The sequence below is a fragment of the Candoia aspera genome, chromosome 6, assembly GCF_035149785.1.
Source record: "Candoia aspera isolate rCanAsp1 chromosome 6, rCanAsp1.hap2, whole genome shotgun sequence".
In the NCBI taxonomy this organism is placed as follows: Eukaryota; Metazoa; Chordata; class Lepidosauria; order Squamata; family Boidae; genus Candoia; species Candoia aspera.
In genome coordinates this window covers 58789475-58813666 of record NC_086158.1, presented here as the reverse complement: position 1 = coordinate 58813666, position 24192 = coordinate 58789475, and the positions used below count along the sequence as shown (strand labels likewise).

The 24192-nt window shown below is 35.2% G+C and overlaps 1 protein-coding gene across 3 annotated transcripts in view; it reads left to right on the top strand.

The window, feature by feature from the left end:
• Window positions 1-23115, top strand: part of RAB11FIP2 (RAB11 family interacting protein 2) — a 36531-nt gene extending 13416 nt beyond the window's left edge. The window contains exons 4-7 of one of the 3 annotated variants that reach the window (XM_063307221.1): window positions 4716-4724; window positions 11409-11451; window positions 14452-14454; window positions 19095-23115. In XM_063307221.1, coding sequence (XP_063163291.1) covers window positions 4716-4724; window positions 11409-11451; window positions 14452-14454; window positions 19095-19322 — 283 coding nt within the window. In that variant the 3' untranslated portion in view covers window positions 19323-23115. Of the gene's footprint in view, window positions 1-4715; window positions 4725-7921; window positions 8096-11408; window positions 11452-14451; window positions 14455-19094 lie in introns of those variants that run through there. The other 2 variants (XM_063307219.1, XM_063307220.1) reach the window with 2 other exon arrangements.
• The last annotated feature ends 1077 nt before the right edge of the window (window positions 23116-24192 follow it).

The window sequence follows — 24192 nt, the reverse complement described above, 5'->3', positions numbered from 1 at the left end:
TGGCTCTGTGGGTCAAATATCTCTAAGAGCAGTAAAGTCTGAAGATTTCTTTGTCAGTAACACCAAGCCCATTTATCAACACTGTGTGAATGGATCTTGAACTTGTACTTATTCTTGCTTTGCTCATGTACTTGGTCTTCTCACATCCAGTTTATCAGCAAACATAACTTGATGTTGCTTCATAATTGAGCAGACTGATTTGCCACAAAATTGAAAGGGAAAAGCAAAGGGAATGTATGAGCAGAGTAAGAAAGAAGTAAATTCTATAAACATTAGACCTTTGCATCAATGGTATTAAAATGTGTAACAGTGAATGTGGGTAATATGTCTAGTTAGTACATTCCATTGCCCTTGTTAAATGGTGGAGAATTATTAGCATAATCAGTAAATCCAGGTACTAAGGATATATTAGACCATTCATTTAATGACCGTTTGAAGTAATGAAGGCACTGAAAAATGTGACTTATGACCAGTCCTTGCACTTATGATCATTGTAGCATCCCTGAGGTCACATGATCAAAATTTGGGTGCTTGGCATCTGGTAAGTATTTATGACAGTTGCAGCATTCCAGGGTGGTTGATCGCCATTTTGCGACCTTCCCAGCTAGCTTCTGACAAGCAAAGTCAATGGGGGAAGGCAGATTTGTTTAACGACTGTGGCAAAAAAAGGTGGTAAAATCAGAGATGACTCACTTAACAACCACACTGCTTAGTGAAGGAAGTTCCAGTCCCAATTGTGGTTGTAAGTTGAGGACTACCTGTAACAGCTTTGTCTTTTCTGGTCTCTTGAAGTCATTCTTGAGTTAATTCAGCCTAGAGAGTAAACTGACAAAAGCTATTGGCTTACATTCTGTGTTTGCTTACAGACATTTTTAAAATTGGTTTTCTCCAACTTTGTACAATGTTTAAAGTGTTTTTAAAAGAAAGAAAGAATTTGTCATTTCTTTCCCACCAAGAACTGATTTAAAAACAAAAACAAAAGGATGGTTTTAAGTCATACTTCTTCCTCAAAAGATCTTGCTCAAACCTAATACATTTATTTCAAATGTGTCTATGTGGCTCTATTGTCATGTTCAGGTCATAATAAAAATAAATAGAAATAAAAATATGGACAAAATAAACATAAAGCAAAAAAAATTAAAGACTATAGAAAATATCAAGATCTTCTCATGTCAATAAAATGACCTGTTTGGGGTTGATTTTTTTGTAGGAAATATTAACATTAGTAGGAAAAAAATTTTTTTTTAGGAAATACACTTTCTTTAGTAGTCATATACTTTAGCTTACCCAATGAAACTTCTAGAAGCTTCAGAGGAGTATCTTAAGATTTGGGTATGAATATATGGAGCTTACAGCAGTGAAGTGCTTTGGACTTGTAATCCTTGAAACAAGTGCAGTTGTTTTAATAAGTCAGAAAATTCATGTTTCCACATGCTCTAATTCACCTTTTTGGAAGTGATTCTGAAGCATTGCATTGACACAGTCTGTCTTTCAGATACCTTGATGCCAAACTGTAATAGAGCCTTTTTAAAAAAAAAAAATAGACACTTTAAGTAGAGATTAGAAATGCACTGTTGTTGTTTATTTGTTTAGTCACTTCCGACTCTTCGTGACTTCATGGACCAGCCCACGCCAGAGCTTCCTGTCGGTCGTCAACACCCCCAGCTCCCCCAGGGACAAGTCCGTCACCTCTAGAATGTCATCCATCCACCTTGCCCTTAGTCGACCCCTCTTCCTTTTGCCCTCCACTCTCCCTAGCATCAGCATCTTCTCCAGGCTGTCCTGTCTTCTCATTATGTGGCCAAAGTATTTCAGTTTTGCCTTTAATATCATTCCCTCAAGTGAGCAGTCTGGCTTGATTTCCTGGAGGATGGACTGGTCCAAGGCACTCTCAGAATTTTCCTCCAACACCATAGTTCCAAAGCATCTATCTTCCTTCTCTCAGCCTTCCTTATGGTCCAGCTCTTGCAGCCATATGTTACTACAGGGAACACCATTGCTTTAACTATGCGGGCCTTTGTTGTTACTGTGATGTCTCTGCTCTTAACTATTTTATTGAGATTTGTCATTGCTCTTCTCCCAAGGATTAAGCGTCTTCTGATTTCCTGACTGCAGTCAGCATCTGCAGTAATCTTTGCACCTAGAAACACAAAGTCTTTCACTGCTTCTACATTTTCTCCCTCTATTTGCCAGTTATCAATCAAGCTGGTTGCCATAATCTTGGTTTTTTTGAGGTTTAGCTGCAAGCCAGCTTTTGCACTTTCTTCTTTCACCTTCATCATAAGGCTCCTCAGTTCCTCTTCGCTTTCAGCCATCAAGAAATGCACTGAGAGCCGTAAAATGGGCATATAACCTGTGTCATGTGCTTTTACCTCCAAAGTAAAATTAGCATTTTTAGCTGTATACCTAATGAAATTTCCAGATTGTCTTAAAAGAAAGCTGTCTATTATTTTGAAGAGTAACATATTATTTATACCTGAAGTCAGTTTACTGCTGTAGATAGATAAAGATATTTTGCACACCTCCTTAAAAGAAAGTCTTGGTGATTAAAAATAGCTTCAGAGTAATGGACTTTTTGTGCATACTGCTATAGAATCTATAGTTCAACTGACTAATTCTTTGTTAATGACAAACCTATATGAGGTCATATATTGTCCTTTAGCAACAACAGAGTTAACGTTTTATAGTCCTAATTACACTTTTCAAAGTTTTCTCTTTAAACTTACTTGATCACTCTCATTAGTCTAATGGCACTATTCATCATAGTAGCTCTCCAGGTGCTAATGCATATCTCTCATAGCAGTCCTGTGCACTGAACATACTTAAGAACAAATGTCAACTAAAATACTGGTTTTCCATTAATATAGATAGCTCTGTGTGCAACATTTCTATAAAATGTTTGTTTTTATGCTACAATATAGTAGGCTAATACACTAATGTGAAAATTTCTCAATTTACAGCACTTGACAGGTGCTAAAAGAAAAGCATCTTTAATTTTAATGTGTTGTTAGGCCCTCTTTAGAGAGCTTGTATAAGTTATTAACAAGGTCCTTTGAGACAGGAGACGGGTAATTAACAAGACCTACAGAAAGAGAATTTGGGTAATTAACAAGCTCTTAGGCACTGGACACAGGGTAACAAATAGTCCAGTAGTTAAAGGCGACAGGTTGTTACTAGCATGATTGAATGCCAAGTTTGGGAATGTGAATAGATAGGTGTCTCAATGAAGTGTCTAATTAGATGCTGCTGCTGCTGCTGCTTTGGAATATATTTCTCTGTTATAATAGTCATTGGAAGAAAAACACTCTCCCTGTGAAACCTCTTTCCATTTGAGATTTCATTTGAAATGGACAAATCTGAATTGTATTTTACCAAGATCACTGAAGAAAAAAGGGAAAACAATGACAATGGAAAATCATACTTTAGTAAGATAAATTATATCTAGAGGAAAGATCTAGTCTCACCCAGTTGTGCCACAGTTTGACTAGACTTAAGTTGAATGTCAGTGGCAAGATCAACTAAGTAGGGCTTGTCTTTTTAAACAGAATGGGGATGGATAAAAAGTATTTTGTTCTGTTTGTTTTTTGGAGTTAGCAAGTGATAATAAAAAGGTAGCTAGAACCGGATGAGCTGCCTCCTGCCTCTTCTTTTCATAGAAATTGAAAATAATAGTTAATATATGTAATAATTGCAGGTGAACTTTGGATTTGCTTGAATTTCATATCAAATCAAATCAGGCTGCTTCAGAGAGATCTGTGACTCAGAGGCAAAGGAGGATAATCTTGTAAGGGTTTTTTTTTTTAATCACAAGGCATGGTTTATCAGTGCTTCCCAATGTCACTATTTTGACTGAGGGAAGTTGAGCTTTATATAGTGATCAAGTTTGTTTCTGCTTTTTCTTCTGTTGTATCTGAGCAAGAACATTTGAAGAGCTGTGTATTTTTCTGTTTGGGGCTTTTATATGGTTTGGATGTACAGGTAGTCCTCCACTTACAACCACAATAGGGGCCAGAAAATTTGTTGCTAAGTAGTGCAGTCATTAAGCGAGCATCACATGACCACACCTGATTTTACTACTTTTTTGTGGTGGTTAAGCGAATCATGTGGTCATTAAGTGAATCACATGGTTCCCCATTGATTTCGCTTGTCATAAGCCAGCTGGGAAGATCGCAAATGGTGTTCACGTGACCCTAGGACGCTGCAACTGATGTAAATACATGCCAGTTGCTAAGCACCCAAATTTTGATCACCTGACCATGGAGATGCTGCAATGGTTGTAAGTGTGAGGACTGGTCGTAAGTCACTTTTTTCCGTGCTGCCATAACTTCGAACGGTCGCTAAAAGGATGGTTGTAAGTCAAGGACTACCAGTCTTCCAACTAAACTTTATTCTAATTACCTTTTATAAAGTCTTATTTTTCTATTGTAATCCATTCATCTGCACCCTGATCCTTCCTCTAGAATTTGAGTGAAGAGCTTTTTAACCAAGACTAACACAGTTGCCTTTTGTTGTTGTTGTTGTTGTTGTTGCCATTGTCAAACTAGTGGCCACTCTTACTACAGTGGTTGGGGATTAGAGGAATACAAATAACTTAAATGAAATAGTAAAATATTGACTAGGCCTAGAATTCCTTCAGAAATTGCCACCAAATAGAAAATTTTAACGTGACAAAAGTAGAACATTTTAAATATCGAACTATTTTGGTCATGAGAGAGCAATTTCCAGTACTGTCACAGATCACCTATCATATTGATGAAGTTCACATTCTGCTGAATTCTGTTGCCTGATGAAAGTCCTGACCATATGTTCAATATTTCGACAATATGTATGAAAGTCCTGACTATTAGTAACCTTCCCTGTGCTAGGCAAACAGAAATGAAGTGTTGGTTCATTTGTGGAGAGCACTGTTTTATCTGGGAGCAACCCCTGACCATTTTGTCTTACATTCTTCTAATCCATTTTTTTTAAAAGTCTGTGCATTCAGTAATTATATCTGATCAATTTATATGGATTATTATGTGAAATATCCCCTGCTCTATTGTCTTTCTTTCATCTTAATTCACAGTAGGTTGTACAGTTATTTGGTACTTTTGATTGTTTCTACTTATCATACAAACCACCACTCACTACAAGGACTCTCACAACAGCATAGCTTTTGTGTAAATTTTTAGTAAAATATTAAAGAAGGTCATTTAGAATGGTTCCATCATTTCTTCTTTTGACCCTTGCCCAATGTTGCTTATAATTTCTAGCTATGTATTTCATAGAATTGGAAGATATCAGGAGATAGTCTACTCCACCTTCTGCTTGGTACAGGTTCTGCTAAAGCATATCAGACAAATGTTTGTCCAGCCTCAGCTTGAAGATCTTTAGTGAAGGAGAGCATACAACTTCATGAGGCAGTCTCTTTCACTGGTTCTGTGGAATGAAAGAGACTGCCACCTTCTGAAGGTTAATGGACCAAGTCTTACCTGGATGAGTGAAGTGGTGTGATGCTTACCTGGATGATATTATCTATAGCCAAAGCTGGGAAGACCATTTAAAGCATAACCGCCCAGAGTCCCTCTTTTGGGGGAGATGGGCGGTAACAAAATTTGAATAATAAATAAAATAAATAAATAAATTTGAAAAAAGTAGCAACAAAAAGCTGGTCTTACAGTAAATCCAACAAAATGTCATCTGGCTTATAAAGAAATCAAATATTTAGGTTTTCTGGTAAGGAATGGAGTCCTAAAACCAGATAAAGAGAACCCAATTAAACCAATGAGTCAAAAACATTATACTTGTTCTTTTATTTAGTGAGGAAAATGACCCAAAGCTACATATTTGTGTGTGGCCAAAGTATGTGAACCTCTAGGACTGTCAGTTCATTTGAAGGGGAAATTAGAGTCAGGTGTTTCAAGCAATGGGATGATAATCAGGTGTGAGCGTGGGAGGTCCTGCCTTATTTAAAGAATAGAATTCTGGGTATTAATTATCAAAGACTGATTTTCACAATGCACGTATAGTATATGGAAGTGTGTCATGGCTCGAATAAAGGAGATTTCTGTAATAGTACTGGGGATGACCTTGAGAGGTGAGAGGAAGAGATGCTGCATAGGGAATGATCAAATTAGCAGGGGAGGAGTGCACATCTGCATAATGGGCACAGAAAGAAACTTAGGAAGGATCTGCCCTAACTTACCAGGCTGTAAAAAGAGACAGCAGGAGATTTGTACTTTCAGACTTGCAAGATTCTGTTAATGTAGCCTTACCATAAAGTAGAATTAGCTCATCTTGTTGTGTTTCCTGTTTGATCTACCTGGGAGGCTGACAGTTTCTGAAGATCTCTGAAAAAATACTTGTTGATGCTCAGCAGGCTGGAAAAAGTTACAGAACTATTTCCAAACAGTTTGGACTCCACCAGTCCACTGTTAGCCAGATCATGTACAAATGGAGGCAATTCAACACCACTGTTACTCTCCCTAGGAGTAGCTGACCAACCAAGTTCACACCAAGAGCAAGATGTGTAATACTCCAGGAGATCTCAAAGACCCCCAGGGTACTGTCTAAGGAACTAAAGGCCTCTCTTGCACTAGTGAATGTCAGTGTTCATAAGACCACCATTAGGAGAACCCTGAACAACAAAGGTGTGCGTGGCAGAGTTGCAAGGAGAAAACCACTACTCTCCAAAAAGAACATTGCTGCTCATCTACAGTTTGCAAAATACCATGTGAAGAAGCCAGAAGATTATTGGAAGAATGTTCTGTGGATGAGAGAGATCAGAATAGAACATTTTGGCTTGAATGAATAGTGTCATGTTTGGCAAAAAAAAGCAAACACTGTATTCCAGAATAAGAGCCTTATCCATTTGTGAAATGTGGTGGTGGCGGTATCATGGTTTGGACCTGCTTTGCTGCCTCTAGACCAGGCCAGCTTTCCATCATTGATGGAACTCTGAATTCTGAATTGTACCAGTAAATTCTACAGGAAAATGTCAGGGTATCTCTCTGTGAACTGAAGCTCAAGAGAAAGTGGGTCATGCAGCAAGACAACAACCCAGAACACAAGTTGTACCACCACATAATGGTTAAAGCAGAAGAAAGTTAATGTTTTAGAATGGCCAAGTCAACGTCCTGACCTTAATCCTATAGAATTGTTGTGGAAGGACCTGAAGTGGGCAGTTCATGTGAGGAATCCCACCAACATCCCTAAGTTGAAGCTGTTCTGTAAGGAGGAATGTGCTGATGTGCAGGACTCATCCAACAGTTATCGGAAATCTTTAGTTGCAGTTATTGCTGCTGATGGGGGGCACACTAGTTACCGAAAGCAAAGTTTCACATACTTTTGCCACACACAAATATGTAGCTTTTGTTCATTTTCCTCAATAAATCAATGAACAAGTACAATGTTTTTAATATTGGTTTAATTGGGTTCTCTTTATCTAGTTTTAGGACTTGTGTCTAAAACAGCACATGTTAGGTCATATTTCTGTATAAATATTGAAAATCCAAAAGGGTACATGAATGTTTAAGCACCACTATATATCTTATTTGAAAGTGATTATAATTGTCAGATTTTAAAAAGGATATGATGATGAAATGTATTCTATAGAAAGACTGTTATTTATTGAAAGATCCTGAATAAGGAACTAGATGGAGGAACAGCTAATGCAATCTTGAAAACATCAGAAGTTTTTCCCACTACTGAAAAATCAAATAAGTAATTTTTAGCATATTAAATATTGTTCAGTGTTCTATATTATGGCAAATAGAAGTAAAGGGGTTTGACTTGTATCTTGTAATGTGTATTGATAGCTTATGTTTTGAAATGTTCTTTTGCCACTTCAAACATTTAAAAAATCATAGCTTAGGAAAAATTAAATGTCTTAAATAATTTCCATCTGTTTTATTTATCTTTCTGCTTCCTTCTTGTCTGGCAGTCTCAGCTACAACATTATTTTCTTCATCTGTGAATTTCCATGCTTCTGAATGCTGATGGGATTTAATATTCAGGCATACTGCATTATGTCAGGCATTAATTTGGAATACCTGCTCATAATAAAACAAACTTTGTAAAGTTTCAAACTGTTAATATTGCCTACTGTCTTGGACCTATTTTTCCACACTTGCAGGGTATGTTCCTTGCCACTTTTTGCAAAATGTTATTCAATGTTTGATTTTTGTTATGGTAAATATTACTTACATAAGAACTTCACTGAAATGAATCACAGAACTGATAATGGAAAGTTGTATTTAAGCAAAGTAAGTAATAAAATATACGTCAAATTTAGTAGAATAGATTTAGATTAAATCATGATTTGAGTGATATTTACATAATTACATATTTTCCTGTTTCTTAAATTGTCCATTAATTACAAGATTGTAGCAAAAAAGCACATGCTAATTCTTCTTTAGTTAGATATTAGCACACATGTTCCTGTTCACCCTGTTTTCTTAATAAATATTTATGTAAAATGAAGTTTTTATATACTGGTATAAAGTGTTTCTCTATAAAATGTACCTTCAATATGTGCTGTATAATACGGTGCGATTTTTATGATAGAATAAAATGGACACTGTTTTATGGTATTTGTTTAGCTTAGTTTACCTTAGCAGCAAATTATCTTGATGATTTATTTATAATAGTCTTTTTAAGGCAGGGAAAGGAAATCTTTTGGTGGCCAGGATCACACTTTTGGGGAGACCAAGGGTCATATTGGGCAGGTTAAGAATGTAAAACAGGTGAGGGCAGTTACACATACGTCTGCTGTTGATTTTCTAGTAATTTTTCAGGTTTTTTTTTGGGGGGGGGGCTGTCTTTAACTTTGTAAGCCTATTTCAGGCTTGCGTTATAGTTTTGGGTTTTCAAGCCTGAAATGGGAGATTGCCTTTTAGCAGTCTTACCAGAACTCAGCACTGTGGTTGATAAAAACTCTAGGGGCAACAAAAAAAAGTGGGAAGATAAGCGTTTTGGACCCCATATTACTTAAGAGAAGGAAGAAAGTAGAAATACATTTTGCAGATATAGGCAATCATAACACTTAGGTAATATTGGCATGTAAAATAATTGTAATATTTTTTCCTAATGCTTTGATTTTGGAAGATTGATCTTTTTGGAGCAATTAATTCATATTCTTAAAGTATAAACGTAAGGCAATGAATGCTCAAATAAAAGCAAAGCATACTGCTGCATTTATTCTTTATGTAATGATCATTATCTCTTCTAATAAAAGCATAGTTTGGTTTCAAAGCCTATTAAATTAAGTTTACATTTAATTTACTGTTGTGGCCTGCTTTGCTTAAAATATAAAGATTGTCCACATTGGTTTGCTTCCTGTATACCTGCACTGTTTTTACTCACCAAAGCCCCAGAAGTACTTAGAAGGAAGTTAATTTCTGTCTTCACTTCTCCCAGCTTGAGATACTGTAAACCAGGAGCAGATATCTCTGAGTTGTTGCACCTCCTACAGCAAAAATAATCCTATCACCCTAAGTTTATACAGAAGTTAAGAAGAAAAGAGAAAGTAGGCTCTTTGGACATAGCCTTTTCTCTGCTAAATATAAGTGAAAAATTGACTACTTGGTCAATTTCACTCCTGCATCTGTTTTCAGACTACTGAGAGGAACCTGCAAAGCTATGGATGCAGCATTTCCCTTAAGTGCCTGAAGCTCAGGTGCCAAAAGAAGGACTTAGGCAAGAGTTCTCTCTGGAGAGAGAATGAAGCCAGCTCCTGTTGAGGGTAGGCAGGAAGGCAAGTTTTGCATCAATTTCAACTTGTGATTTCTGGCTCAGCTGCCCTTAATACTACACAAGTACTAAAACTATTTTCATACTCTTCTTGCAGAAATGATAAGTCTGGCAAGAGATCTGGTTTTCAAATTGTAAAATACAAAGCTAATTTTGTACATGTCATAAATATGAATTATGTAGATCTTTGTAAGAGAAGAGTTGAAATAGATACATTAAGACACTTTAATCTTGAGTGATGTTCAGTAATCTGTTAAATGGACTTTTAGCTCTAGTGCTTCACATTTAAAAACTAAAAAATTAGAATTTTGTCTTTAATCAAGGTAATTTGTGCTTCATGTGTAAGTTATTATTAATATGTTTTACAAGGATATCTTTATTTTTGAAATTTCAAAAAAGCATTTACACCACTCACAGTTACTGCAATTGCACAATTAATTGCAATTCTGAAATAGTGGTAATTATACAAAGGGGTGTTTCTTAAGTGCCAAAACGTATCTTAAGGCTTTTATATTTAGAGTCATTCCTGTGAATTTTCCTATAATTATTTTGATAGAGTTAAGAAGAATGATTTAAGTTATCCTTTTTCTAACTTTTAACAAATTATATCTTGTAATTCAGAATTAATGATGATTGGAATTCACAGAAATTAGAAATGTTAACTCTGTATAAACTCTGGCTGCTAGGGATAAATGACTTTTCGTTTTTCATTTGGAGAACAGGCCAAATTGCAATGTTATTTCTTCAAAGGATAGACTTTTGAACTGCAAAGCCAGCTGCATCACACATTTGTGAATCAGGACCTATAGGATAATTGCAAAACTCATAACTTTAGGCTTATGAAGAGATTTTTTAAAATTTTCTTCTGACTTTCTTTTCCTCTCTGACAACAGCCTAACAAATTCTTCTAGAAGGAAAACTAATATCCTCATCCCCAACACAGCTATATTCTTGCTACATGGGCATGAAGCCTAATAGGGCAACCTTGTTTTTTTTAGGACTGCTTCCCTTTCATTGAAATCCTGGTATAAAAATAAGCTGCTTCAAGCAATTTCCACCTAGCATTTATTCTAAGGGATAATCTGTGACAAATAAAGACGTATCTATAGGAATCAGTGCATTTAATGATGTCATTAAAGTTGGAATAGGGTCAGCCAACCCTTAACTTATTCACTGTTGGCATATATGCTTACATTAATAGAAATTTTAAAATGCTATAGCTGAATAATTTGCCACGATGTATTTGCAGGTGATGCATGCATGGCTTCCTGCTTCTTACTATATATTTATAGACAAGAAGGGTGTGTTTGTGTTTTGGTTTGACTTGTTTGTTTTGTAGCAAGAATGAATAGAACTTTACCATGCATGGCCATTTTGTTGAGCTCACGTATGGTCTGGTAATGTCTTGTAAGATTTTGATCTCTATTATTACACAGAGCTCTTTCTTGAAGAAATCCAAAGTTTCTGAATGTTGGCTACATATGTTAAATGTTAACATGTGTTAACTTTTAAAAAGATGGTGCTGTTTGGAAAAGATTTTTCTTCTACTGTATGTCTGATGTTCAAAAATCCGGGGGTGGGGGAAGGATAATGTATGAAAAAAGGAGCAACCAATATTTTGAGGTATTACATGCTATTAAATATTTATTATATAATATATATTTTTGTTACTTCCATAGTCTTAATGTGAATTCTGAAAACTCGGAAGAATTTCAAAAAGTGGTAAGTAACTACTTGATAGACATTCCATTTGATATTTGAGAGAGTATATTCCTTTTTAAAATCTTTGTTGTCTTGGGCTGCCTGTTTTAATACTAATTTAATAGTATAAATGTGCAGATTTTCTTTCTTGAATTAACCCAGAACCCCATCTAGTCCAACATATTTATCTCTTTGTTGAAACTGGGCAGTTCAGAAACAGAGGTTGCCTTTTCTTGTTGATTGTTCTGACATGTGGTATACAGTGATTTATTACCTCAGAAAATATATGGTTAGTAGTGTAAAGTTATAAATAACCTATTCTTCATGAATCTTTGGTAAGTGGTTTCATGGGTTAAACCACATATTAAAAGTTTGTGTGAAAAGCAGGATCATGCAGGGTAACCCTACATCTAATATGCACAAGAAGGGATTCTGTAAGCATACATACATATTCTCTTAATGTTCTTAAGTATGAGGGGAATAATGATTGATTAAACTTCCTAATGTAGAAGGGATATACAGTATGAGTTTGTATTGATATAAATATAGGCCGCTTCTCACACTTACTGAATGTGTAAGTGGGTCATATGACTGACTTGCACAGACAGAGTGCTATTCTCTTATATTAGGATGGACAATCTTTTAGTGGTTAGAAGCTGTATGTTTTTCTTGGGACAAAGGCTACAGTGGATGGAACAATGATGCACAGCGGAAATAACCACATATAATTGGCCTGGGGCAGGGTTTATCGCTTTTCCTCTTTGTTTTGGGGAGAGTTTAGCTTCTTTTAAGACTGTTTTTAGGCTTTTTAAAATAACTTCCTGCCTTAAAATGGGAATAAACTGCCTTGCCACTTTTCAGCAGTTGTAGTATATGATGTTTTGGCAGCTTCAAAAAAAGGTTCAAGGGTCACAGCTGCCCATCCTTGCTCTGTGTTAAACAAAAATCACCTTATTTATGTTGCTGTATATTTCCCCCTAGTTTCTTGCTTTCTAAGCTGAAGAGATTAGTCCCTCTCAGCGTCTATTAATACTGAATGGATTCATACTCTTCAAATATATTACCTGCTGTTTTTCACCTTGGATATATTTTTTTAATTGTGTAACTAGATACATAATAACAGTCTCATACAGATAGATACAGGTGGTACATTAGATGCTGCAATGAACTTTTATTCATACAATTCATTGGAATATATATTTTAAGAAGGAAATATATTGGAAGATAATAGAATTATTGAAGATGACAATGCATGAACACTTTTGAACCTAAGTTCCCTGATTCCTTTTCATCCTTTTACTTTTTGTTTATTCGAAGACAATATACTCAATTATTATTTCCTAAATCCAAGCCCTACAGGTCTTTTCAAGTAGTTTAGGAGAGTTAATCCAAGTGTGAATTCTAGACTGATTAATAAATATTACAAGATGGTAATCAGGAAACATTTATTTATTAAAAATACACACTTTCAATCTTAAAAGACTCCAGGTAGTGCACAAAGAGCAACAGAGACAAACCAGTACAAAAAGAGAGAATGTAATTTCAGGATTACTGAAAAAAATTAATAATTACAGGTAATCCTCACTTAACGTTCCTAACTGGACTGGAATTTCTGTCTCTAAGTGATGCAATCATTAGGCAAAACATCATGTGACCACACTGCTTAGGGACAACAGTTTCAGTAGTCCTGGTTGCTGTCATTAGGCCAGGACTGCTCCATAGTTAGGCAAGGATCTCACACTTCTCTTACCCTGCTGTGCTTGCCTCCACTTCAACTCATCCCACCCGCCTGTCTCCCCCCACCTCTGTCCTTTTGGTCCCCCTGCAGCCTGCCGCTCCTGCCAGCCTTCGCCGTCTTCCTCTTGCTGCCAACAAGATACACCTAGCCCTTTGTACCTCATCAGAAGGAAGAAGACAGCAGAGTGCAGGGTGGTGGGGACACAGTGCGTCAGGGGCAGCGGAGTGCAGGGCAGCTAAAAGAGATGGGGAGGTAGGTGGGTGGGGGGAGTTGAAGCGCACCCTGTGGTCATAAATGAAGGCAGGCTGCCAAGTGCCCGAATTTTGATGAAGTGACCACAGAAGTGCTGTAACAGCTGTAACTTCGAGCCATAACTATCATTTGTTCAGCCCCATTGTAACTTCATTGGTCATTAAGCGAGAACTACCTGTACACATTAGAACATCTGCCTTTGATGAGTGCTACCAATCAGGACTCAACACTTCAGAAGGTCACAAGATGGAGCAACCCTTGCCTTGTAGGGCATGCTGTTCCACAGGTGGGAGGTGTCACAGAGAATAACTGCTTTCAGGCTCTCTCCAATCATACTTCTCAGTAGGTGGGGACTTTCAGTAGGCATTCTCTGTTCATTTGTATTGGGAAGGCAACATATACCTGGAATAGGTGGTGATACAGATACCTAGGCTCTGAGCTACATAGAATTTTATAGGAAATAATCAGCATCCTGAATTGTACTCAGAAAAAAACTGGTACCCAATATGGCTCCTGCAGCAACGTTGTTACATGATAGTAACAAGATGGTCTTTTAAGGTATAGACTGCTACATTTTGTACCAGTTGAAGTTTTTGAGTGCTCTTTTAAGACCAGCCCCATGTAAAGCAATCTGTACTAATAAGGGAAGTGACAAGGCATGAGTGACCATCTTTAGTGTCCATGTTCTAGATACAGCTGGCCAGGGCTTCCCCCTGTTTTTCAAGCAGGAACCAAAAGTCTAGGAGGAGCCCCAAATTGTGAATATGCTCTTTATGGGGAAACATCCCATCTGGAGTCAAAGATGGTATAGTCCCACAATCAGAAGAATTCTGAATGAATAGCCACTTCATCTATGAACTCCCCTGAACTTCATAAACCTTCATAAATCCTCCTGAAAAATAAAAAAGTTCTTAAGTGCTAGATCTATTTCTGTTAGTATATTAATTTCATCTGAAGAGTTAGAAGAATAAATGTGGTATCAACTCAGCAACCATAAAAAAATCCCTCTTCAGATCAAACATAGAATATAGCCTGTTCTATAATAAGTAAAAATTTGATTGTCCTTTGTTTAAAGAGAATGCTATTTGTCCAGACTATGCTGAAGCTGTTTTAGAATCAATTCATTAGATTTGGTGAGCCATTTATTTGGGAAGAACCCAGTTGAACTCATTGAGCTGTCACATTTATATTCAATAGGTGTGCATAGCAAATTTCATTATTTACCCAATATTTCATAGCTTTTTACTTCTGTATCTCTATATTCTTATTCAGAACTATGTAATTTCTAGTAATAGTTCTATTAATGGGCAGTTAGATGCACTTGCAAAAATAAAAGGTAAAAAGCTATATAGTGTGGGTTTTTTTAGACCAAGAGTCCAAATTATGGGGAGTACAATGTCTAGAATGCATTTCATACAGGAAATGTGAAACATAACTATCATAAGAATTCAAATATTACAGGCTTAAAAAAAAAGTTTGAAGCACTTTAAATAATGTTCTTTCAATGGATTACATCATATTTTCCTCAGGGAAATAGTATTTTATAACTTTTATATTTTTTGTGCTCTGTTAGTGCCAACACCTGTGACTGAATGAAAGTTAGCCTGTTGAAAGGGCAATTTAAAGCCTAATTAAAAACCAAAAGGAGAATGAAGAAGTAAAACAAAAGATGTGGAAGTTGTTTAGATTATATTCTCAAAGCAAAGTTCCTCATTAGAATAAACAAATGATCAAAGAATGCCAAGCTCAAATTTTATCTTTTTCCAGTGGTAGTTAATCAGTTTGTACCCAAATAATCCTAGATTATCAAGGCTTTCCCTACACGCTTGCTAGTTTGAAACCGTAAGTTTTTTCCCCTTTTCTTTATTGAATTTTATATCAGTATTATTGGGGAATGGCAACAGAATATTTATTTTTAGTAAATTTGTTCTCATTTATTAAACATGTGTTTCCATTTAAGATAGTAAAATCATACTGATCTCAGACACTACATCAGCTGCATAGACATAGTTGTTTTACTTTAAGCTATGCATATGTTCTGATCTAAATGATCATAAATGAACAAAATTTAATATATTCAACCATCTGGAGTATATAATTAAAATAGTATATCTTCTGCCAACTGCTATAAGGTTAGAAATATGACAAATTTTGGTTATCTGAAATATGAACAGATTTTTTTTTAAAGTGCTTGTGAATGAATATGCAAACACAGAATTATTACTTTTGTAATTCAGAGGGGGAGGGAAGTATGGATGAACTTTTAGACATTAGAACCTGTGCCTATAATAGTGTAAACATCTCCCAATCACATGTATTTATAAAGTTGCAGAAGATATAGATACTATTTTAGTTGGGGTAAATTATAAAAGCAGAAGAGATACAAACATAAATAAAGCACTCCTTTTATTTTCAATTAATGATCAAGAGCTCAAAAAAATTAACAGTTGACTGATTCCATAATTTGCAGCATTTATGTTGCCTTGCTCACTCACCCATTTTAATTAGCTTTATTTCAACTTTCCACCTGCACATTTTACTGATATGATAGGTGCCAAACTTTGAGTAGAAGTAATTTAAATGAAAGGGATTGAAACTGAATTATTGTGTATTTGATGTGGGATTTTGTTTGTTTTTTTATGATAGTCTTCAGATATAAACAAAAAGCTTCCAATTTGTTATGAGAGTTGAAAATCTGATTTAAAGGCTGAATGATAAGTAGTTAAATATGTCACATTCATGGCAAAAATAAATTATTATTTAAATTATATTAATTTGTTTTCATTGTGATGGTTTAGTTAATCCAATAAACTGATTCTTTATTCAGATTTAATTATATTGATACAATGGAGCTTAATTTTGAATGGATATATGTGTGTATATATATATACACACATACACACACATATACACAGTATATATACACACACACACACACACAGAGTAAATGAAGTAATCCATGCATATTCAGTAACTTATTATACTACACATCTTTTACTCTTCTATTTTTTAAAATTAACTTTAAATTATGTATGTATACCAGCTGCTATATGAGACAAATTTCAGAGATTCTATTTCCTACTTAGTGCTGTATTGCAATTCTAATAATTTCACACTGTCCTTAAATTTAGTTATTGCAATGAACTTTGGCCAATCTGGAAGAAGAACATATATGTTGAGAGATTAATTAGTCCTATGGACTAATTAATCTTCCAAGTATTCTGATTATTCTATTATACTTAACTCTGGTAGGACTAGAAAATGTACTAGACAAACAAGACTTTAGAATTACCATAAGTCTTTGTCTTCTTTCTTAAAGATTCAGTTCTAAAGAAAGGCAGTTCAAACACTGATTTTTAGATATGACTGGATAATTCCATTCCCTACATTACCATGATAGACAAAGATTGGTGTATCAAATACTAGAGATAAGGCATCCAAAATGGAGCAAGGGAGAATCTGCATGCTCTTCCTTCAGGTCACAGAATTAGAACATGTTGTCAGATGATAAAGGTATATAGAACAGATATTGAGGTGGTTTGGCTCAGAGGTGTTTTCTGTTTTACAAACTGCACAGAGATTTTCCAGTCATATTCTTATTCACCATGTAGCAGTCTAAATGCTTCAGATACAAGTCTGGAATCTTGCAAATGTTCATCCAGTTTTGCATGTTAGAAAGTAATTGTGTACATCTAAATATTTCACTTACTTTTAAATACTATTTTATATCTATATCTATACCTGTACATCTGTATCTGTGTATTAGTGTGAACAGTTTCAAAAGGCATAATTCATTGATATTCATCACTTTATGATCTGCAACATTAGTTGATGATTTGATTGTATTAAGTGGTCACCCAGATAAATAAGCAAGAGCATTTTTATCATAGATTTTAATATATAATCATGTTTCATTCATTCAGTTTCAGGTATTGAATGATAGTGTGGTTTCTGCATGTGTGAATTAGCCCTAATGTGCTGTTTAAATATAGACAGTGATAGATACAAGCAAATCTTAAAATAGAGCCTGAATTCATTAAAAAGCAAGCATGTAGAATTATCTCACTGTTGGGAAGCAACCAAGAAATGTTTTTGAACCACGTCTATTATCCATTTTAATCATTTTGGGTTCTTTTCAAATATAGACTAGTTCCCTTGCATCATCATCTGCCAGGAAAGTGGGAAATATTCCAGAGAAATGTTCACTTAATAACACAGCACTGTGGGTCCCAGATGGAGGCCTGTTTCCCTTAGATCTCAATTACAATCTGCTCCTGCTTTTGGTGCAGACCAACAGTGAGAGATGGGAAAATTGGTGTGCTGCAAATTCCTTAGTATTTATATTTTACTGCAACTTTCTTATTGAAGTTCTGCCAGAATTAATCAGCAGAATCATTCTGATGGTTGCAAAATTCTCATAGAACCTGGGCTTATTTTTTTATTAGTTGCTTTTAGTCTGTGTGTCCTAATTTTCAATTAACTAGCTGCTCACATCAACAGAACAAAAGAGAGAAAGAAAGAGAGAGGCCCTGTCATCAGGTTTACAAACTTAAAGCAAGATATACAGGCAAGGGGAATGGAGGAAATCAGTTCTTCAAGGCCGGAACAAAGTGATAAGCTACACATAGGATTTGTGAGCAGCTGGGAGAGCCTAATCTTTTCTTCCTCTTATTTTTTGTTGAACAACAATTAATTCCTGTTTCTTTGGCTTTTTCCCTTATTTCTGCAGGCCCAAGTCTATAGGTATTTGCAGCGAAGGGTTTTTCTATCTACATAGAAAGATACAGCTGCTCTTTTTCTGGCTTGTGCATGTAGTCAGCCTGATTACTCCAGTGCCTTAATATTCATGGGAGTGGCTCTGGGCTCCTTAGCTGATAGCAGAAACCACAGGATGCTCTTTCTGTTTTTTTTTCTTGTACCAGGACAGTTTTTTCCCATACCATTGACCAGTTGCAATGGCTATGTAAATACAAATCAGTACTTAACTTAAACTGAAGCATTTTGTATAGCAATTTTGATAGAAAAAGTAGAAATATAACAAAATCTTATAAATCTTATTGTTCAGTAGCTGATTTGAGAAAACGTGTGAAGCAATTGTTGCCTGCTTTTACATATACACGTTACACTTCTACTGAGGAACACTTAAAATAGATTTCCTGATTTGTTCATGCTGGTATCAGTAATAAGAACTACATGCCAATCCATATGATGTATATGACACAGTTACTATATCTGATGCTCTCTCTGCATTTCTTTAGAAATGGGGGTTCTGATATAGCGATTATACATTAATTCATGAAGTTTGTGTACATTGCCATTAAATGCTATGATGACTGAGTTAGAACAGTGTTGAAATTACATGAAGAGGTATGGAGGAAAAGCTGGGTTAAATAAGCTGTTTGCTATAATATTTTTAAATTTCATGTGCTAGAGCTTTAAGACAAACAGGTCTTGGCAGCATAAAAATCTATTTGCAGTATTTATGCAAAGGTGTTTGCCATAAGTGCATTTCTTGGCTCCTCTTTATTTAAATGTGCTGATATAATGCATGCTGTACTACAGTGAGAGAAATTGCCATGTCAGGGCTCTGATTCACACTTTCTCTTCTTGGTACATTACTTCTGTTAAGACAATGCTTTTAGTTCTGTCATCTTAAAAAAAATCTTTATTCTAGGATGGAAATCCTTTTGATGCTGCAACAGGGTATCATAATCTTACATATGAAGAGGTCTTACAGGAGTTGATGAAACACAAAGAACAACTTAAGAAAAAAGATACCCACATTCGTGAACTTGAGGATTATATTGACAATCTTTTAGTACGAGTAATGGAAGAAACTCCAAGTATTCTACGAGTGCCATATGAACCTTCTCGGCGAGCTGGCAAATTTTCAAAAACCTAAGCCAATGCCAACACTCCTTGGTATTAATTAAGAGGATGGATTGCTTAGTGCAGTTGTTTTGATATTGTAAATTTCATATTCATGCTTTATCCTGAGAGTGTTTGACTCCAAACTTCAGTTGGTATTGTCAGTTCTTGAAATCTGTATATAAACTCCAGGTTTTATAAGGTGAAAAGTAAATTCCTTTTGCTGCAAAACATTCCTTTACCTTGAACATGTACATCCAGGTCTGTTTTATTTTCAAAATACTATAGCTAGCTTGGATATCACTGTACAGTAGTCATCCAATATACATACTTGAATATTTATTTTGCACTTCTATTAATCACTTTGAAGTTACAGCATGCTGTCAGAGTGAATGTACATAATCAGAATGTGTTTTGCAGCTCTTAACTATGAAGGAAAATGTGATAATGTTGTATTTTAGGAATCACTAATACATGAAGGGATAATACATCTTTGCATAAGGAAGTGGGCAGTATTGATCCTTAACATAGAACTTATTTGAAACAATTACATTTCTTCTGTTGTAGAAATACAGGTTTTTGAAATGGCAAATTCCATAACCTGTATGGATGGAAAAGAGCTTAATACATAAAGGTATAGCATACCATTGGTTTAAGCACACACATGTAAATTTAAAAAGAGAAATAAAGCAGAAGAAACTAATGAATATTACCTCATTTGTTTAGACTATAAGAAATATGGGGAGAAAAGCTGACAGGGATGTAACATTCTAAACAATTAGTATGTCAGCCAGCCTATACATGTGTGTGTGTGTGTGGGGGGGGGAGATGTGTGTGTGTGTGTTGTGTATGTACAAACACACACACACATATACATAAACACATGCATAATTTGGGTTCTGCAATATTTGAGACAGGAAATTGATATTTACTTGCTTGTATTCGCCAATATAGGAAATTATTTTTTAAAATAGATTGCAATGATTTCACAACTGTTTTCTGTGTCGGAGTCAAATATTGTCCTTCATTAAAGAGTGATGGATATATTTGATTGAGCATGTCTCTGACTAGATAATATTTATGTACATTGTTGTGCATCTATTTCTAAGTGGGAAATGCAATTTTAATGGAAAATATTGCCATAAAAAAAATACTGTTTACTATACTGTAATCAAAAAGTTGTTGCTTTATTTTATAAAAATTGCAGGCAGAATGGTTGCTAGTGTGAAGTGCGAAGAGGCTTAGACATAAGATGGATGCAATGTTGGGAAGAATGGAATGAGTTTTTTGTTCAATTTTTTCTTGATTGTGTAATACAAATTTTTCATTCACAAACATATTAAGGATTTCTATGGAGAAGAATGGGAAAATATTTCCCCTTTTTCAGATCAATAAACTTAATTCAGAAAATTTTGTTTTTGATAATGTATTATTAATCAAAACCCTTTTGTAACTAAAACTGAATAGGTTAGCAGTATTATAAGGAGGAGCAAGAATCCCTGTATTCTTAAATATCCTCATGCACATTAAGCAGCATATTGTGCCATGAACAGAGATCCCATTTGGATTATTGAGCTTCAGTTTATTTTTCTATATGGTGTGGAATACACAAGTAAAACTTATTAGGTGGAGGTAGTTTGCATACATTTTTCCTTTGTAATTTAAATAAAGGAGAAATTCTGAGCTGTGCTTTATTTGTTAACATTAACTTGTGCATTTAAAATAGATGTTTATTTTCATGGTTTATACAGAATACATTTTAGAAAACAATTGGTGATTTAAAGCCTACAGATGTTGTACATAACATAGTTAATGATTTCCACTTACATTATTTAAATTCTTGGGCCATTGATGTTTAATCTGAAATTCTATTATATTAAATTCATTAGGCCCTTTCTACAAGTTTTCCTCAAATTTCCTCATATACCAGCTGAGTGTAAACCAGAGAATATGATGAACTTTTTAATATTTAACTTTTAAAAACTTTTTAAGTTTTCAAATTACCTCTTTTAATCTTAATGGGAAATATCAACATGCTAGAGTGTAAAGTGTTTAATTCATAGCATAATTAAAATGAAGTTAAGCTTTATGAAGGGTTTGTTTGTTTTTTTGCATATATTCTCTAGTCCTTTTATTTTCTATTTGGTACATAACTGAATTAAAGGATATTTTAAATTTACAGTAGGTAATTGTAAAAATCAGAAAAAGGCAGGTATATTGAAAGGCATCATAAAATATATACAATGCAATGTATATAAACAATAGCAACTGTTTATAATCTGCATTAAATGGCTCATATATTTATTAATATAATTTATATGCTGCTTTGTGAGCAACTTCTTAAATGTCACTTCATTTAGTTTAGGTACATAATAACTGAAACTCCAGATCAGGTACAGAGCGTCCTTTTATAAATGTTTTACAGAAGCCAGCACAGAGTACCAGATGTAATAGAAATTAGCAGGGACTGCCTTTGAAAGCATAATTGTTGAGTCTGTGCCTCTTTAACAGTGTATAAGGCAGTTTTGCTTTAAATATGGTGTTGGTGAAATCACAGCCAGTAATAATGTGTTTTCAGAGCCTATTACTCTCTGCAAAGCATGTAATTCATTAATTTATTTAAAATAGAATGCTGCTTCCAAGAATATTCATACAAAATAGATTTTGAAGCATTGTTCAAAATCAAAATACATCTATTGCAATTACCAGATGGATAATATTGGGAAAGCACATATTTCACACACTCTTGTGATACTTTGCATGAACGTTAATTTGAGCTTAATTACCACTTTTCATTGAACACAGAGTTATCCATAGACTATAGTTGGCTAATCTATTGTTGTTGGCTGTAAATCAAGGGCTATTTGTAATGGTCCAGCTATGAAAACATTGCCCTCTCTGTATTTTGAAGACTTTTTCAATTGGAGTAATAATCTCAGTTAAGTGTTTTAATGACTTATTCCCTTCTGCCTCCACTAAACCTTTTGCTCAGATTCTTAAAAGAAATTAAATGTATGTCTTAAAATTATTCCTGCACTGGAACATTATTAACAAATGTATCATTCAAAAATTGTAATCTGTCCAAAGGTCTGTGCACAAGCTGTGTATTTGTAGAGTGTTAGAAATGAAAATGCATGTATTTGAAAGTAAGTTTTAAATATGTTAATTTCCTCATGCTTGCAAAGCAACTGAAGAAAGACCTTGATAGATTAAAAAAAAGGCTGTTCTAGTTCCATTAAACTATTTTTCCTCCCAGGTATTCAAACCATGAGTTGCCTTCCTGCGTTCCCTATTTTGTGAATGTCCAATATATTTCTAAATTTAGTTACTATTATTAAAACTATTTAGTAAGCAATTGCTATGGCACTTTATCTTTTTTTTTACTTTTAAAAATGATTTTCAGATTGATTTAAATTAAGTATATTATTACATGCTAAAGGATTGTTAGACCAACTATATCTCCTAAACATAGAGTTCAATTTGTTATGAATGATGTATCCAGTTCATTCAGCATGGATGGTTCCAGTTTTTATGTGTTAGTATAATAAAATGCGTAAACATATATAGCCATATATTAAATCCCAGAAAAGATCTTGCACAAAGAAAAGTTTAACTATTTTGGTTCACTACCATTTTTCCCCATAAAATGGAAAGTCATGTTGTAAGTTGCACCTATGTATGTAGAATGTGAAAATGCATGAACCATCAGTTTTGTTACATTTGGAGTCTTCAACACTTTTTAAAAATCAAAACTGTAATCTTAAATTTTAGATTTCATCCCAGTGGTTGTTGCATGTTAAACACTAATAAAATGCCACTGTGTATTCAGTCACTTGTGTTGTCATTTTACTTTATTCACTGCAATAAGATCTTAAAATTCCAATTAATTGGTTCAGCGCCTGGTAAACCACTGTCAATAGGGGACAAGCTGGGCACTGGACTCAACTGTTCTTGAGCAGCTCCTTTCTGGAGGTGGATCCTAGTTGGCACCATGGTTAACTGAAGGCCTCTGGCAAATGAAGTGCCAGAAATGATGCCTGGAGTACCAGTAGAAAAAGTCAAAAAAGAGATCTGAGCATGGTTATGTGCTCACAACAGAACCTACTCCATGGTGGTAAGGATGCAGCCTTATCCTGCAGCATTGTTTAGGATAAATAACTCCTTTTAGAGGAGTCATCTCCTAGTTGGCTGCTAAGATCAGTTTGCACAGTACTTTGCTGACAAAGTTGCTCAGACGTGCCAGAATCTTGACTGGTCATAATTTTTGTGGTGGCTAAGGCACTGCCTTGCCATATTACTTGGGATTCTCTTTGGTGAACTCCAAGGAAGTGGAGAGGGTGCTGTCTTCTGCCACATATACATAGTTTGGACCCTTACCCATCCTGGCTGTGTGAGGAGTGAATGGAGAAATGACTACTTGAATCCATGAGATTGTTAATGCCTCCCTGTGTGAGGGGAGTTGCTAATAGTCAAGCAGGAAATTGTGATACATTCTCTGAAGAGGCCATCTCTGGATCCTTTTATCCTAGATTACTATTGGCCAGCCTCCAACCTTCTCTTTTGGGGACCTGGATAAAGATGATGCACCTCTCCAGTTCTGTTTAGATCTCTTGTGGCTCTTGATAGCATTGACAGTGGTAATATACTGGACTATATATGGGGATTGGGAAGAGGCAGCACTGTCTTGCAGTGGTTCTACTTCCTAAGTGAATGGTTATGGTCTGCTTTGGTGGGGAATGAAAGGTCAGCCCAGTGGCCCCTGATTTATGGAATACTTGTAAAGAGTAAAGACCATCTTGACAGGGAGATGAACAGATAGAGGCAACAAGCAGATAAACATTGCAGAAGCCCAGATTGCAAGGAGGGAGGGGCAAAAGCATTCCAATCAGACACCTCCTAAATTC